The following is an 18,033-nucleotide window of genomic DNA, read 5'->3' on the forward strand; positions in this document are numbered from 1 at the left end:
TGAGCATGACTCACTTTTGCCCAAACCTACATCCGGCCCTGGTAAGTAGTCATATTTGTACATATTACACTGTAATACAACTCTCGAAGGAGGACACAGGGAACAGGGCTTCAAAATCACAGGTGATGTTTAATTTAGCACTTCTACAGACATATAATCTTTTCATATAAAGAACACAGTAGGCTTCTTTGTGTCAGACTCTCTCTCTCCATGCTCTGTGGCTGCTGGCTTTTTATCCGCTCTCCTCGCTCTACTGCAATTAGAGACAGGTGTTAGACATAATTTAGCTCAGGTGTGAGCGCCCTTACCGCTTTTCTCTCCCGGACGGGCGCTTGACCACGCCCCCGCTGCCACATACACACAAACACAAGAGTTAAGCTGAGTGACTTTAAACAATGGGTGGAAATGTGTAAATTAGGCCAGAGAAATCAAACTGAACACTGTAAATAATACTCTGATGAGCCAAATCATTATGACAACCTGCCAAAATGTTGTTGGTCCTCCGCTCGCCACCAAAACAGTGCCGACCCGCCGAGGCATGGACTCTACAAGACCCCTGAAGGTGTCCTGTGGTATCTGGCAACAAGACATTAGCAGCAGATCCTTCAAGTCCTGTAAGTTGTGAGGTGGAGCCTCCGTGGATCGGACTTGTTGGTCCAACACATCGCACAGATGATCAATCGGATTAAGAGCTGGGGAACTTGGAGGCTAGGGCAACACTTTAAACACTTCATCAATTCATGTTCGTCAAACCATTCCTGAACAATGTGTGCAGTGTGGTAGGGCGCATTATCCTGCTGAAAGAGGCCACTGCCATCAGGGAATACCGTTGCCATGAAGGGGTGTACCTGGTCTGCAACGATGTTTAGGTAGGTGGCACATGTCAAATTGGTGTCCACATGAATGACTGGGCCTAGGGTTACCCAGCAGAACATTGCTCAGATCACACTCCCTCCACCGGCTTGTAGTCTTCCCACAATGCATCCTGGTGCCATCACTTCCCCAGGTAAACAGCACACATGTACACGACCATCCATGTGATGTAAAAGAAAATGGGACTCATCGGACCATGCAACCTTCTTCCACTGCTCCAAGGTCCAGTTCCGACTTCTTCCACTGCTGTAAGGTCCAGTTATGATGCTCGAGTGCCCATTGTTGGCGCTTTTGATGGTGGACTGGGGTCATCGTGGGCACTCTGACAGGTCTTCTGCTAAGCAGCCCTATACACATCAGGGTGCGATGCATTGTGTGTTGTGACACATTCCTCCTGTAACCATCATTAACATTTTTGACTTGTGCCACAGTAGAACTTCTGTGTTTTCTGACCTGTCGGGATAACCTTTGTAGCACTCGCCATTGAACACCCTGTCGCCGGTTTGTGGTTTGCCCCTCCACTGTTGGTAGGTATTCACCAATGGTGACCAGGAGCACCCCACAAGCCTTGCAATTTCAGAGATGCTCTGACCCAGTTATCTGGCCATAACAATTTTGCCATTGTCAATGTCATTCAGGTCTTTAATCCTGCCCATTTCTCCTGCATTCAACACATTGACTTTGAGAACTGATTGTTCGCTTACATCTAATCTACCCAGACCTTGACATGTGGCCTTGTTAGGAAGTGATCAATGTTATTCACTTCACCTGTGAGTTGTCATAATGTTTTGGCTCATCTGTGTATGTAGGCCATCAAGATAGTAGTGCAAATTATTTGATAAGTGTATAAAAGATTTAAGAAAACAGGCTGCTTTATCAATGTAAGAATGTGTTTATGTGCCTGTACTTTATTTATTGATATTAACTGCTATATTCATATTCCACCAACAATCACCTCACAGTGTTGTCTATTATAACATTTTATTGGTATACAGATACACCATGTTTATTTACAAGGTATGAAGTCTGCAGTTTATTGTTCCAAATGATCTTTAGTTCATAACGTAACGCTGTCTTCGTATTGGCTGTTTCTGACAATAGCATGGTTTAGTGAACTGAAGGTTGGATTCTTGGGTTTCATAAAGTTTCAAAGACAAAACACTGCAAGCATACCTTATTCACAAGTGGATTAAAAGTTTTTCCATGTCACTTGGAGTTTAATTAGCTGTCATGACAATTACAACTGTTCGGGATCTAAAGAGAATTCTTCCCAAGGTAAAGATTTTGGGATATGTTAAAATGGGCATTTCATAAAACAAAACTAAAAAACATTCATATTTCCAATTGGTATTCCTATAATCTAGTTTCAGGTGTAGCTAGCAGGCAAATCTGTACTAAAGATGTATATTGTTTTTTCAGTGCTCAGAGGATGTGCAGACCAGCTAGCAGATGTTCTTACCGACATCTTCAACATCTCTCTGAGCAGCACCGTCGTTCCAACGTGCTTCAAGCCACCACCATCATCCCCATGCTAAAGAAGTCTTCAGTGTCCTGCCTCAACGACTACCGTCCCGTCGCACTTACACCCATCATCATGAAGTGCTTTGAGAGGCTCGTCATGAGGCACATAAAGAGCCAGCTGCCCCCCTCACTAGACCCACTGCAGTTTGCGTATCGTTCAAACCGTTCAACGGACGATGCCATCACCACAACCCTCCATCTGGCCCTCACCCACCTAGACAATAAGGACTCATACGTTCGAATGCTGTTCATAGATTTCAGCTCAGCATTCAACACAATCATTCCCCAGCACCTGATTGGAAAGCTGAACCTGCTGGGCCTGGACACCTCCCTCTGCAACTGGATCCTGGACTTCCTGACTGGGAGACCTCAGTCAGTCCGGATCGGGAACAGCATCTCCACCACCACCACACTGAGCACTGGGGCCCCCCAGGGCTGTGTGCTCAGTCCACTGCTGTTCACTCTGCTGACTCACGACTGTGCAGCAATGCACAGCTCGAACCACATCGTCAAGTTTGCCAATGACACGACCGTGGTGGGTCTCATCAGCAAGAACGACGAGTCAGCATACAGAGAGGAGGTGCAGCGGCTGACGGACTGGTGTAGAGCCAACAATCTGTCTCTGAATGTGGACAAAACAAAAGAGATGGTTGTTGACTTTAGGAGAGCACAAGGTGAACACACTCCGCTGAACATCGACGGCTCCTCTGTGGAGATCGTCAAGAGCACCAAATTCCTTGGTGTTCACCTGGCGGAGAACCTCACCTGGTCCCTCAACACCAGCTCTATTACCAAGAAAGCCCAGCAGCGTCTCTACTTTCTTCAAAGGCTGAGGAAAGCACATCTCCCACCCCTCATCCTCACTACATTCTATAGAGGGACTATTGAGAGCATCCTGAGCAGCTGCATCACTGCCTGGTTTGGGACTTGCACCGTTTTGGACCGCAAAGCCCTGCAGAGGATAGTGAGGACAGCTGAGAAGATCATTGGGGTATCTCTTCCCTCCATCAAAGACATTTACAAAAAACACTGTATCCACAAAGCAACCAGCATTGTGGACGACCCCACACACCCCTCACACAAACTCTTTACCCTCCTGCCGTCTGGCAAGAGGTACCGAAGCATTCGGGCCCTCACGGCCAGACTGTGTAACAGCTTCTTCCCCCAAGCCATCAGACTCCTCAATACTCAGAGACTGGTTTGACACACACACACGTGTCCTGAGTTGCACTTTAATTACTGTCACTTTATAACTGTCTGCTACTCCAATAACTGCTATGTGCATAGAACACTATCTCATAGTGTGTTATGTTTACATTTTTTTTTTTTTTTTTTTTAGAAACTGTCATCTTTTTGCACTACTGAGTACTGGTCGGCGCTGCACTGTCTATTGGCCTGTTCATTGTCAGAAATTTGTTGTACTGTCCCGTACTTTTTGCACATGTTTGCACGTGCACTTTATATAGGTATATATAGGTATTTTATTTCGTTGTGTAGTCTCATGTGGTCCTGTGTTGGTCCTTTGTTGTTTTTATGTAGCACCATGGTCCTGGAGGAACGTAGTCTTGTTTTGCTGTGTACTGTACTAACTGTCTATGGTTGAAACGACAATAAAAACCACTTGACTTGACTTGACTTGACTTGATCACAGAAGAGAGGTGCTGTCTGAGATCTCAACAGTTTTGTCTCAGCACCAATACCTTGAGGCGGTGATGGACAGATTTGGTGAGCATTTGTCAACTGCAATGGCAGATTCTACCACAGTATCATAAAAAGTCTTTAGCAATACCCACCACACACCAAAGGATCTCAATCATCTCAGAATGCAACTTTGACCCTTCTTGTACAAATAGTCTGTGTTATCAGACCAGTCCAGTTTATTATTTAGGTAGACACACAGGTATTTGTATGATTTCACATTCTCAATGTCCACCCCTGGATGTTTACCGGCCCTCTTTGGTGTGTCTTCCTTCAGAAATAACTATGATTCCTTTAGTCTTACTTGCATTAAGCTGGAGGTTAGTTCAGCTGGCACCAGTCCACAAAGTTCTTGATCAACCCCCCTGTATTCACCCTCATTACCTTCAGTCATGCACCCAACAACTGCATGACAGCTACCAGTGTTAACAGGAAAGGGGCTAGAATCGTACCTTGTGGGACGACTCTACAACACTTCACTGCATCAGACACACAGTCCTGTAGCCTCACATACTGGGGTCAGTTGGTGAGGTGGTCGGTTATCCAGGTAGCCAAGCTTAAGTTCACTCCTGCTTTAAGTACTATGGTTGTTTAACGGTTGTTACATTTCTTTTATAGTCTTAAATAATGGCACAGTGAAGAACTTGATAAGTTTGACTGGAACTTGTATGAAGGTAAGTCACCAGTTCAAATTCCCTCCATAAAGATAATTCACCTTGCATTTTGCAACAAACCTATGATTAAATATACGATTGTTTGAAAGTACAAGCAATTTAATTTTGTATTTTGTGCTTCAGGGAACCGTTACAACATTCCAGTGTGTTTATGGCTGGAGGAAAGTTATCCACACACTGCACCCACCTGCTATGTGAAACCATCCTGCGAAATGAAGATTGTGACCAGTAGACGTCAACAGCAATGGAGAGATCCGCTTGCCTTACTTAGATGAGTGGAGACATGTAAGGGGCCGTTTACACTGAATGTGTTTTTGCATCCGTCTGCACATGTGAACATGCGTTTGACAGACTTTGACCGTTGCACCATGTCTTAGGTTAAAAAGAATGGCAGCTTTTCTGTTATATTTGTTGCGTTGCATCTAGCTTTTTTTAGCCCAAGAACACGTTGGGTCTGAACCAAGGAGCTCTGGTCTGAACGTCCATTAAGGCCATTTCTATACTATGTCCTCACTAATACATGTTACTTTTACATCTCTCATACACATTAGACTTGCGTTTTCTTCTGCCGGAAACAGAGGGTTTTGAAAAATTATGTTGTAAACTGAAAACAGTGTTTCAAAAACGCCTTCTACTACCACGTACTTTGGAAAGCGATGAGTTTAGGAAACTGAAAACGTAATTTTCAGACAAAACGGATTAGTGTGGATGTGGGAAGTTTTTGTTTTAAAAACGCATTATTTTCCCTACGGTTACACTCTAGAATGCCGTTTTTCCTCAATGAAAACATTTTTCGAAAACGCTCTCAATTACCGCATTCTTTTGGGAAATGATGACGATAGGAAACTGAAACAAAGTTTAAAAATGTTTTTTGAATAAGTAGGCCACGTCCACACTAATGCTTGTTTGAAAAGTCTTTTTTTTTGCCACGTTTACGCCTCTCATCCACACTAAGATGGGAAGTTTCAAAAAACGTTTACCATTGTCACATACTTTGGAAAACGATGACGTCAGGAAACTGAAAATGTCGTATTCAAACAAAAATAGATTAGTGTGGATGTGGCCTAATACGTTTTCGTTTAGTAATAATGAATATTCATTTTGCTACATTTACACCTCTCATCCACACTTGAATGGTTTCAAAATGCTCACCATTACAACATACTTTGGAAAACGATGACATTAAGAACTATAAGACAAAGTTTTCCAAACAAAATGGATTAGTGTGGACACAGCCTTCTACATTGTCGTTTAAAAAGCATTAATTGGGAGCCTGAGCGCTGACTATCACACCTGGAGTCACGAGTTCGAATCCAGGGCGTGCTGAGTAACTCTAGCCAGGTTTCCTAAGCAACCAATTGGCCCGGTTGCTAGGGTGGATGGAGTCAAGTTCGGTTAACCTCCACTTGATTGCTATAATGTGGTTCTCGCTCTTGGTTGGACGTGTTGTGAGTTGTGCGTGGATGCCGCGGAGAATAGCATGAGCCTATGTCTCCGCAGTAATGCGCTCAACAAGTCATCTGATAAGATGCGCAGATTGGCGTCTCAGACATGGAGGCAACTGAGATTTGTCCTCCGCCACCCGGACTGAGGCAAGTCACTACGCCACCAAGAGGAGTTGGAGTGCATTGGGAATTGGGCATTCCAAATTGGGGAGAAAAGGGGACAACCCCCACATTAATTTCACAAGGTTTACACCTCTCGTCCACACTAAAACACCATTTTCCACGTCCCAAAATGGAGTGTTTCGAAAACATTCTCCATTAAATCTTTGGAAAACAATGACATTAGGAAACTAAAAAACAATGTTTTCCAAACAAAAACTGATTAATGTGGATGTGGCCTAAGACATAGAATTCCTTCAAACCTCTTTTTTGGCAAAGCGACCGGCGATCGTATGATTTTGGTTTGGAGTTGCTTCAGTGGTTCTGACTAGCATCTAAAAAAAAACAACAAATAGGTTTTCAATAAAACACCAGTTTTTGGACCAGTAATCTGCATTTTACCTCCCGTTGAGTCACAATATTAGAGCTTTTGATGAATTGTGCCCATTTTTTATTATTTGTCATAATAAGTAATAAATGACCTGTTATTTGTTGCAGACGCAGTGTGACCTGCACAGTTTGATTCAGGTTATGATGACCGTGTTTAGTGAGGTCCCTCCTCTTTGCATGTGTCTTGACCCAGAAGACTGTGAGTATAGTTTACTTGTTCATTCCCATCATACAAGTTTTCACATCCATATTTAGCAGTTTAACAGTGTCTATCTGCTCTTTTGTCCTAATTACATCAGAGAAATGAGCAGTTGAAACAGTTTACATGTGATATGATATGAGATCAAACATCAAACTTATCATTATATTTTGAGATTTGGTTAACCGGAAATAATTATTGTACATTGTCACTTTACAACAGAAATCTTATTTTTTATCATATAGTGATATGACTATACTGTTTCCACTGTTAAAGCAAAAACATGTATTTTTGTGTGTATGGGTATTTAGGTAAAATGACCATTCTTGTTTCTTTACAGCAAGTCCAGTGCACCCGCAAATCAAGTCAATGGAGGAATTCTCACATGTGACTCTAGATGAGGATCATCTTCTGTTCCTCAAAGGCAATGAAACCAACTGTTAGCAAGCAAACAGTTTTTGTTAATGTAGATAGTGTTTTGCAGCATCTGTAAGCTGTTTTATGGAATTGACTGTTATCTAAAAATAATAAAAGAAATAAATAAGTAAAAAATAAAAATAGTTTGAATAGACGCTTTTGTAAAACAAAGCAAAAACAAAGGTTCAATCTGAGCAACATGAAAGTAATTAAATTATTTGTCAATTTAAGGATTTCTCTGTGTTATGACACGTTACTTTGATTCTGGGTCACTTTAAATATTATGATGTGGTTCTTTCCTAATAATTACTGCTGTTGTGAATGTTTTTCACTGTACACAAAAAAAAAGTCTGTTTGATTTCACTTATTACATATTTGATTGCTTAATAATAATAATCATAATAATATCTAAATTAAAAATTAACATGAATTTGAGTATTTCTTGGTATTTGATATGCATTTTGCTTTAATTACAATATTTTCAACATGGCCGTGCATTGATTGTCGAGCTGGCATGGACTCCACCAGCAAAACCTGATGATCTGATGTTATCCATATATGATTAGAGCATGTTCCAAAGAACATCTAGTGTGTGTCAACGGAGGCAAGGAAATCTAGCCTTTTGTACAAAGTATGGTCATTTGTGAGCATGGTTATATGTAAACTGGAATCTATTGATCAAAACAATTAAAGAAAAAAACTGCCAATGGGGTAAGCAAATTAAACTTAATTTAAAGAGAAAACAAGTTTATTTTGCTTACCCCATTGGCAGATTTTGTTTTCTTGTTTTGAGTCTAAAGTTCACTAAATTTAATCAGATTTATCTTAAAACAAGACTTAATATCTTATCCCATTTTGCTTGAAAAGTAAATAAATCATATTTTAAGAAAGTTTAGATAATTTGACAGGAAAACAAGACAAAAATACTTGTCTAGAAAATATTTTTTTGCAGTGCTGGAGTTTTATGGATTACATTTACGCTGCCTTTATGTGCTTATTGGACCTTCAAAGGTCTGGCCACCATTCACTTGTATTGTATGGACCTGCAGAGCTGAGATATTCTTCTAAAAATCTGTGTGTTCAGCAGAATAAAGAAAGTCATACACATCTGGTTTGGCATGAGGGTGAATAAATGATGAGAGAATTTTTTAAATTTTTGGTTTGAACTATCCCTTTATAAATTGAATGTGAATTATGTCATGAATTATATCTGTCATTTATTAGGATAAACAGAAATTAAATATTTTCTGTCTATGCACAATATATGTGCATTATTAGTATGGTGATTTCTAAACTTTTATTTTGAAAAACCCAACACACTCCCTCCGGAAGTGTGACTGTCACTGTTGTGACGCTCACTGCGTTCATTTTGTTTATCTTCTTCGTAATTAATTCCAGTTGACTTTACGTTTATTTGATTGATTTTCATTAACTAACTATAATTCAGTTGATATTAACGATTTATTAAAGTCTGTAGAGTTTATTTGTCTCATATCAGGCGATAAAATTTGTGCTTCCGGATTTTAAACAGGCCTGAGCTCAGACACACAGACACTTTTCAAATTGCACACATTTATTCTTTATTTTCTCAGGAGATTAGTGTATTTATTTATATTGTTTAGTCAATCATGGCTGTTGTCAACGAAGGAGCTCTTAAAAAGATGTTGAAGGTTTGTGTCATATCTTTTGCTTGATAGTCAGTTATTAATAGCTTAATTTAATTTGGAATAATATGAGAGTTTAATAATATATCTTTATTAATAGTTTCATTTATCTGTATTTGGCATGTTTCATCTTTTATTTATCCTTTTCTACATTATATTTGGCTGGAATACTAGTAATCTTAGCTTTGTGAGCGTTTTATGCTAGCCTGTTATTAATAAAAAAATAGTCATATATGTATATATATATATATATATATATATATATATATATATATATATATATATATATACACACAATTATTTTGATACATAAATAAATATATGATCTGATCTGTGGAGTATTATATTAATTTTTATATTAACATATTAATGAAAGTTATTGTAAAGTGAGAATGACGTTCATAATTTAAGGGCATTTGTAATTCCTTTTCTGTTTTCAGTGTTCAACGATATTGTCATTTTGCCATGTTGTTAAAGTTGTTACGATAGAGCTTTATAATTGAGACATTTGTCAATAGAATTTACCGGATGTCTATTTACCTTTTGTTTCAGCAATACAAATACAGAGATCTCACTGTCCGGGAAATAACAAATGTCATCGCTCAGTACAAAGATCTTAAACCTGTGATGGATGCTTACAGTAAGATTATATCATCCTACCTGTAGTTTGAGATGTTTGGAAACATCATGTCTATTCATGTTTTTTAATGCTGTATTTTTTACAGTGTTTAATGATGGCACCTCCAAAGACTTAATGAGCCTTACAGGAACTGTACCTGTTAGTTATAGAGGTGAGTAAATTATGCCAGAATTTTTATTTTTGTGTGAACTGACCCTTCATAACAACATTTTATTTTTCACTGTCCCTTTTCTGCTTCTTTCAACAGGGAATGTCTACAATATCCCTGTGTGCCTGTGGCTGTTGGACACGTATCCCTACAATCCTCCTATTTGTTTTGTGAAGCCCACCAGTGCGATGATGATAAAGACTGGCAAACACATTGATGCCAACGGGAAGATCTACCTGCCCTATCTGCATGAGTGGAAACATGTACGATTCAACTACCTAAAATTACAGAATTATATTTTTTATACAGATTTTATACAAAAAGACTCTCATAGTTATCAAAAATTCCACATTTAGTCAAAAATGTTACTCTTTTTCACAGTTTAATGGAGTCACAGATTGTAACTGATCTATTCTTTACATGCATTTTGCCTTTTATTGTTACATTGTAAATCCGTATTCATATTAAATATAGGGTAGCTAGCAACTTTGAAGCTACAGATGATTATATCAGAAAACAGAGAAACGTTGCACTGATAATTAAGAATTGTATCTGATTGTTTCAGACTTTCTAATGATCTTGTATTTTGTTTCCTCCTGACCCATCAGCCTCAGTCAGATCTATATGGGCTCATCCAGGTGATGATTGTTGTGTTCAGTGAGGAGCCGCCTGTGTACTCCAGACCCACCACACAACCTCAATACCAGACCTTCCAGGCAGCTGGACCACCTAACCGTAAGCAGATTTCATCCTCCTGTTATACTTTTGATTTATAACAGATATACTTTAATGTCTTGACCTTTTTAATCTTACAATAACTGTTTGGGGAAAAATAAAATAAATATTCATATTTCGTACTTCATACTTCATATTTTGCATGAAGAAAATGAAGCCAGTTCTCAGTCGCCCACTTTAAGGTAAAAAAAAATAATAATGATATATTTTGTAAATTGTACTATTTCTTATGCTCAATTTAAATGATCAGTTAAATTATCTTATACACAGTATCTCACAAAAGTGAGTACACCCCTCACATTTTTGGAAATATTTGATTATATCTTTTCATGTGACAACACTGAAGAAATGACACTTTGCTACAATGTAAAGTAGTGAGTGTACAGCTTGTATAACAGTGTAAATTTGCTGTCCCCTCAAAATAACTCAACACACAGGCATTAATGTCTAAACCGCTGGCAACAAAAGTGAGTACACCCCTAAGTGAAAATGTCCAAATTGGGCCCAAGTGTCAATATTTTGTGTGGCCACCATTATTTTCCAGCACTGCTTTAACCCTCTTGGGCATGGAGTTCACCAGAGCTTCACAGGTTGCGACTGGAGTCCTCTTCCACTCCTCCATGACAACATCACGGAGATGGTGGATGTTAGAGAACTTGTGCTTCTCCACCTTCCGATTAAGGATGCCCCAAAGATGCTCAATAGGGTTTAGGTCTGGAGACATGCTTGGCCAGACCATCACCTTCACCCTCAGCTTCTTTAGCAAGGCAGTGGATGTCTTGGAGTTGTGTTTGGGGTCGTTATCATACTGGAATACTGCCCTGCGGCCCAGTCTCCGAAGGGAGAGCATCACGCTCTGCTTCAGTATGTCACAGTACATGTCGGCATTCATGGTTCCCTCAATTAACTGTTGCTCCCCAGTGCCGTAAGCTCTCATGCAGCCCCAGACCATGACACTCCCACCAACATGCTTGACTGTAGGCAAGACGCATTTGTCTTGGTACTCCTCACCTGGTTTCTACCACACACGCTTGACACAATCTAAACCAAATAAGTTTATCTTGGTCTCATCAGACCACAGGACATGGTTCCAGTAATCCATGTCCTCAGTCTGCTTGTCTTCAGACAACCTCTGGATATGACGCTGAGCATGTGCACTCAACTTCTTTGGTCGACCATGGCGAGGCCTGTTCTGAGTGGAACCTGTCCTGTTAAACCGCTGTATAGTCTTGACCACCGTGCTGCAGCTCAGTGTCAGGGTCTTGGCAATCTTCTTATAGCCTAGGCCATCTTTATGTAGAGCAACCATTCTTTTTTTCAGATCCTCAGAGAGTTCTTTGCCATGAGGTGCCATGTTGAACTTCCAGTGACCAGTATGAGGGAGTATGAGAGGGATGACACCAAATTTAACACACCTGCTCCCCATTCACACCTGAGACCTTGTAACACTAACGAGTCACATGACACCAGGGAGGGAAAATGGCTAATTGGGCCCAATTTGGATATTTTCACTTAGGGGTGTACTCACTTTTGTTGCCAGCGGTTTAGACATGAATGGCTCTGTGTTGAGTTATTTTGAGGGGACAGCAAATTTACACTGTTATACAAGCTGTACACTCACTACTTTACATTGTAGCAAAGTGTCATTTCTTCAATGTGAGGGGTGTACTCACTTTTGTGAGATACTGTATGTAAACAGTTTCTTTACAGGATGATTTTTGTTTCTGTACTACAGTAATGAGAATTTGTGGTGGAAAATAGTCTTAATTTTATTTATGTAAAGTATATATTCTTCTTCTCTTTTGCTTTTGGTGTGAAATATGACCGGAGATTCTTCCTTACAGGGTCCGTTGTTGTGTAACAGAAACTTGTTTGTGTTCACAATTGAGGAACACATTTGTTATGAGGAAAGGAGAGTGGTTGCTCACCATTCTGCATCAAAGCAGTATCATAAACTTTGAGTTAATATACTATATATGAGCAATCTGATATATATTTTCAGTGCCCAAATTAAAACAACTGAAAAGTAATGCCTGTTTTAAACAGCAGATGTCTCCAGCAGTGCATTTTAAAGCATTTGTGTTGTGTCCCACCCTTCCTTCCAGAGTCCTATATGCCTGGAATGCCTGCAGGATCTCCCTACGGGCAAAACCCGAACTCATGGTAATGATTCCTTCAGTACGACTAAGGATCACATGCAGCAATGTGACAGACACCCTGAACAATATTTCATAAATCTGTTGACGTTATTATTTTTTCACTTTTCTAGCTCTTATAACATTCTTGTTAGGAAAACACATTATTTGAAAGGTTTGAGTTGTGATTAGTGAGTGGGATTAATTGGTTATGTAATGATTTATGTCTGCTCCAGTGGATACCCAGGTTACCCTTATCAAGGAGGGAATGCTTATCCTGCTACAGGTGGTCCAGCACACTACACTTCCCAGACCCCTGTCACAACTGGGGGTGAGTCATTGTGTTTGCCTTTTGAAAGTTTTGTTTGTCCAACAAATAACACATAAATCACTGTAATCCTCTAATAAGCACTCAAGTAAATATGTAAATATTCATTTTCAAATAATTTTTTGCAACTTTTAATCTGAATTGGCAACATTCTGAATTTATTTTGATCTGAACTGACAACATTCTGTCTGATTTAGAGTGTATCTGAATTGACTACATCCAAATTAAAGTTAAAATGAATTTAGAAACATTCAATCTGAATCTGGGTTAATCTGAATTGGCAATATTCAATTTGAATATGAGTTAATCTGAATTGGCAACATTCAGTCTGAATCTGAGTTAATCTGAACTGGCAACATTCAATCTGAATCTGAGTTAATCTGAATTGGCAACATTCAATCTGAATCTGGGTTCATCTGAATTGGCAACATTCAATCTGAATCTGGGTTCATCTGAATTGGCAACATTCAATCTGAATCTGGGTTCATCTGAATTGGCAACATTCAATCTGAATCTGGGTTCATCTGAATTGGCAACATTCAATCTGAATCTGGGTTCATCTGAATTGGCAACATTCAATCTGAATCTCGGTTCATCTGAATTGGCAACATTCAATCTGAATCTGAGTTCATCTGAATTGGCAACATTCAATCTGAATCTGAGTTAATCTGAATCGGCAACATTCAATCTGAATCTGGGTTAATCTGAATTGGCAACATTCAATCTGAATCTGAGTTAATCTGAATTGGCAACATTCAGTCTGAATCTGAGTTAATCTGAATTGGCAACATTCAATTTGAATCTGAGTTAATCTGAATTGGCAACATTCAGTCTGAATCTGAGTTAATCTGAATTGGCAACATTCAATTTGAATCTGAGTTAATCTGAATTGGCAACACAGGCAATTCAGTTGGAGACTTATATTTTAAGCATCTTAAGACAACAAAATTAAATTAAAATAAGATGACACAGCCACGTTAAGGCTCAAAAGTATACAACTGAAGTATTTCCCCTATCCATCTATTTTGACCCTGACCTCTGGTCTTCTGTCTGGCTTCATGCCTAGTATACATTGACCTCTCTGGAGCACTCTGAAATGTTGGGTGTGTAACTAGACTCTGAGCTGGTAAAGGTCAAAGGGCTCGTTTGATCCAGTTGGTCAGAGCCTGGAGTGGTTATATTTAGAGTGCTAAGATAAGGGAGAGGACATCAATCCACAGGGAACTTTCAGTGTTCGGCTGGTTTGAACCATGACATTCAGGTTAAAGGGCTGAGCAGAAAATTACAGTCTTTTCTTTTTTGGCTAGATGATATATGAACATGTTATATCTCGCCGGGAGTATTCTCAATGGTGCATCTTATGTAATGTGGAACAAAAATATGTCTAGTATTTTGGGAAGTTAGTAAACATTTTTTAATTTGCATACATTTTATTAGTGGACCACTATTGTGTCATTTTGTGTCAAATATTTTTGTATACTGAATAACTGTATAATCAACTATTATAACTGGCAACTGATTTCCTACATGGCATGTGCTAGTTTCATGTCTCTCATTTCACTCTGTGGTTTCTTTCTTCCTACACAATAAAATAAATCCCATAGACTTACATTGAAGGAATGTTCAAATGGACCAAGACTATTCAAACTCCATGTCAAACTTTCAAATGTGCACAAACCTGTCTGTCTGCCTTAAAGTAAATTTAAGGCTTATTTGTCTTGACTTTACCCATCTAGTTTCAATTTAAAACAATATTTGTATCTGCATTTACTTATTTGGTAAGTACCCATATAAAAAGCAGGATAATATTCAGTCAGCTGGCCATTATTTGCAATTTTATTTTAGTGTGGAACAAGATCCCTCCACTTCACTTTGGGGTCTGTCTTCAGGATGTAATTTGCGATAATGACCGGGTGACTGTACATATACTGTGTGTAGTTGCATTATAAACTGTATATATATATATATATATATAAAACAACATGTAATACAATTTAATTATAGCAAATTAAACTCAAAGTGCTCAAAGCTGAAATTATGTTAACAACAATTTGTACTCAAAATTAACTACAAAATGTGCATATTATCACTAGTAAAGTCTTGAGATAAACCACTGATATCAGTACATTTGATATGACCAGTATTTGAAGATTTTGGCTAGTTTAAGAACACTAGTTGTAATATTTTTTTCACTTTTTGCTGTTTGCCTGAGTCCAAACCTGAATTCGATTTTTTTCCCGCTCCCCCTGCTGGTATGATTTGAAAGTTTTGTTGTTTTAAACTATGGTATGTTTGCAAAATGCTTTGGTCATCAATGTGAGTACCACCTGAAGTATCTTGGTTTTGCAACATTTGTCCATGACCATACTGTGGTTCAAAACAGCATATTCCAGACAGACCTTTTCAAATGGACATGGCTGTTGTCCCTTTGTTAGGAAAACAGCTTTTGCACTAATCAAATGGGCATTCAGATGGAACTCCAAAACACCAAATCGACATCAATTAGTATGTCTCTCTTATATCTCCCTTCAGGCCCAAATCGTGATGGTACCATCGGTGAGGACACCATCCGAGCATCACTGATCTCAGCTGTGAGCGATAAACTGCGCTGGAGAATGAAAGAAGAGATGGACAGAGCGCAGGCTGAGCTGGACGCTCTGAAGAGGACAGAGGAGGACCTGAAGAAAGGACACCAAAAGCTAGAGGACATGGTTTCTCGCCTGGACCAGGAAGTGGTGTGAAAATTTGCACTTATTTTATTAATATTTTTTTACTTGTTTTACCAGAGATTTTAATTGATTGTTTCATAGAAGAATAAAATGCGATTTATTTGACCTCAGGCTGAGGTGGACAGAAACATTGAGCTCTTGAAGAAGAAGGATGAGGAACTGAGTGAAGCTCTGGAGAAAATGGAGAACCAATCGGAAAACAACGACATTGATGACGTAATCATCCCAACAGCTCCACTCTACAGACAGATCCTAAACCTGTACGCAGAGGAGAACGCCATTGAAGACACCATCTTTTACCTGGGAGAAGCCCTACGTAGAGGAGTCATCGACCTGGAGGTCTTTCTCAAGGTGTGTTCATCCTTTACTTTTACTTCTCTGTTAACCATGGCACACTCTTACTTTATTTGTTCTTAATCTTGCTATTTTATCTATTAAGCATTACGTAAGGCATGTTCACATTGGAATATCACACCAAATTTGTGGCATTCACCCATTTGACTGTTTCTGTAGCCTCGCTTTGAGATTACAGCTGATTGGTCCGCTGTTAAGGAACATTTTGAGCAAAATTGGTTACTTTCAGTGCAGACGTGATTACATTTTGAAATGTTGTATTATGTTTGTGAACGATGCGAATACCGGTGCATTCCATTTTGGTAAACAAACGTTTTTCGTTCAATTCAGACTATGTTTGACAGATTCTTCCTCTTGTATTTTTCACCCAGCATGTGCGACTGCTGTCCCGAAAACAGTTCCAGCTGAGAGCACTCATGCAGAAAGCACGGAAGACCGCTGGACTCAGTGACCTTTACTGACCCTACTGCCACCAATACACACACCCCCCCCCCCCCCCCTTACACATACACACATTTCAGTTCTGATCACATGGCCCATACTCTCTATAATCTACTTGCTTTTTGTGTTTTCAGAGCATGGTCAGTGAGAGTACTTCTATGGGATTTTTAGATATCCACCTGATTTTACTTCATTGTTTAAATAAAGCATTTGTATAAATGCAGATCAGGTACAATATTTGAAATCTCCTGAGCATTAGATGTAACGATGTCATCTCATGAAAACATGTACAGGTCATGTTTTACCCCACAAAAGCCCTAATCAAAAGACCAAAAAATATATATATATATAATTTTTTCATATTTTCCATAAAGATAATGAAGCATGTTTTTAGGACCATTTTTCCAACCAAATTTTCAAAGTGTTTCAGTAATGTGTGCATTACAGTTGACTTTTTGTTGTGGTTTAATTCTCATTAACATTAAGGATTGTAATATACAGTAAACTTTATTACTGTACAAGTCAGCATTATGAAAATGAAAAATACATTTTTGCATTACGGTAATGACAATGTGTCTTAATTCAAAATAAATGAACAGTTCAAAAAACAACATTTGTTTTGTTTATACAAAATATTCGTAATTTATTTTTGATTTTGGGGTGAAATATGACTTGGATAAGTTTTGCGAGATTCAGCCATACAGCAAACATCATGTTCTTGCTTCCATTTGAGCTTTTTGTGTTAAACTGGCAGGTGTTTTGGGTTTTTGGCTATTGATACTAGTGCTTTTAACAGTGCAGAATAACAGCTCAAACTGTAAAAATAAAAACAAATCTGAAAATGTGACATCCATAGAGAGTATACAAGAAAATGACTCTCTCTTATGTGGATTACAACTTTGCTATTCGTTCAGACACTTTCACAATTGGTTGTCAATCTCCATAATTTATGAAAACATGCAGAGCTGATGAGGGCAATGACGTCTGGTTCCGTATTTAGTTTTATTAGTGTTGTGTTTAATATTTATCTATTCTCAGCTTAGGTCCAGATTTATTGTTTATGTTCGCTGTATACAAATAATAGTTGCTGACTAATATTTTTTTATTTTTAAAATACAAACTGTACTGTACTTTCAATTTTTGGATTCTACTCCAAATGTGTTCAAATTAAAAAAACAAAAAAAGTTTTTTTTTAGGTATGTTTGTTGCATTTCACTCAATTGTTTTCACTCTTGGGATGTGAATTTCGATTTTTAAGACTTTAGCTGCACTTTAATTTTCATAGGGAGACTATACCTAATCTGGTAATATTTGTTGTTATTTGAGTCTGTAGGTTATTATGTCTCACAGATCAATAAAACATTATGATCTTTATTACTGGCTCTTAATTTATATATGGTCAACCGTTGCATTATCAGTTTTTATGTGGTCTCTAAGCAGGTGCTACTGTCTGCGTGCATGATCACTTGTATTTTAGACATCT

The 18,033-nt window shown here is 38.6% G+C and overlaps 2 protein-coding genes across 2 annotated transcripts; both read left to right on the forward strand.

Annotated features, from left to right (window-relative positions):
• The first annotated feature begins 2,103 nt into the window (after window positions 1-2,103).
• Window positions 2,104-7,403, forward strand: zgc:123278 (uncharacterized protein LOC641569 homolog). The gene is given in 7 exon segments (XM_052120116.1): window positions 2,104-2,164; window positions 4,036-4,119; window positions 4,711-4,770; window positions 4,890-4,998; window positions 5,000-5,051; window positions 6,869-6,959; window positions 7,300-7,403. Coding segments are annotated over 7 exon segments (561 nt in total).
• A 1,310-nt stretch (window positions 7,404-8,713) lies between these two features.
• On the forward strand, window positions 8,714-17,924 carry LOC127638542 (tumor susceptibility gene 101 protein-like). The gene is made up of 10 exons (XM_052120110.1): window positions 8,714-9,046; window positions 9,593-9,680; window positions 9,766-9,831; window positions 9,928-10,091; window positions 10,437-10,563; window positions 12,669-12,726; window positions 12,935-13,029; window positions 15,559-15,761; window positions 15,867-16,106; window positions 16,481-17,924. Exons 1-10 carry the CDS (start codon window positions 9,005-9,007, stop codon window positions 16,568-16,570), a joined length of 1,173 nt encoding a protein of 390 aa, XP_051976070.1. The 5' UTR covers window positions 8,714-9,004; the 3' UTR covers window positions 16,571-17,924.
• Window positions 17,925-18,033: the final 109 nt, after the last annotated feature.

Source organism: Xyrauchen texanus, chromosome 46 (assembly GCF_025860055.1).
Source record: "Xyrauchen texanus isolate HMW12.3.18 chromosome 46, RBS_HiC_50CHRs, whole genome shotgun sequence".
Taxonomy (NCBI): domain Eukaryota; kingdom Metazoa; phylum Chordata; class Actinopteri; order Cypriniformes; family Catostomidae; genus Xyrauchen; species Xyrauchen texanus.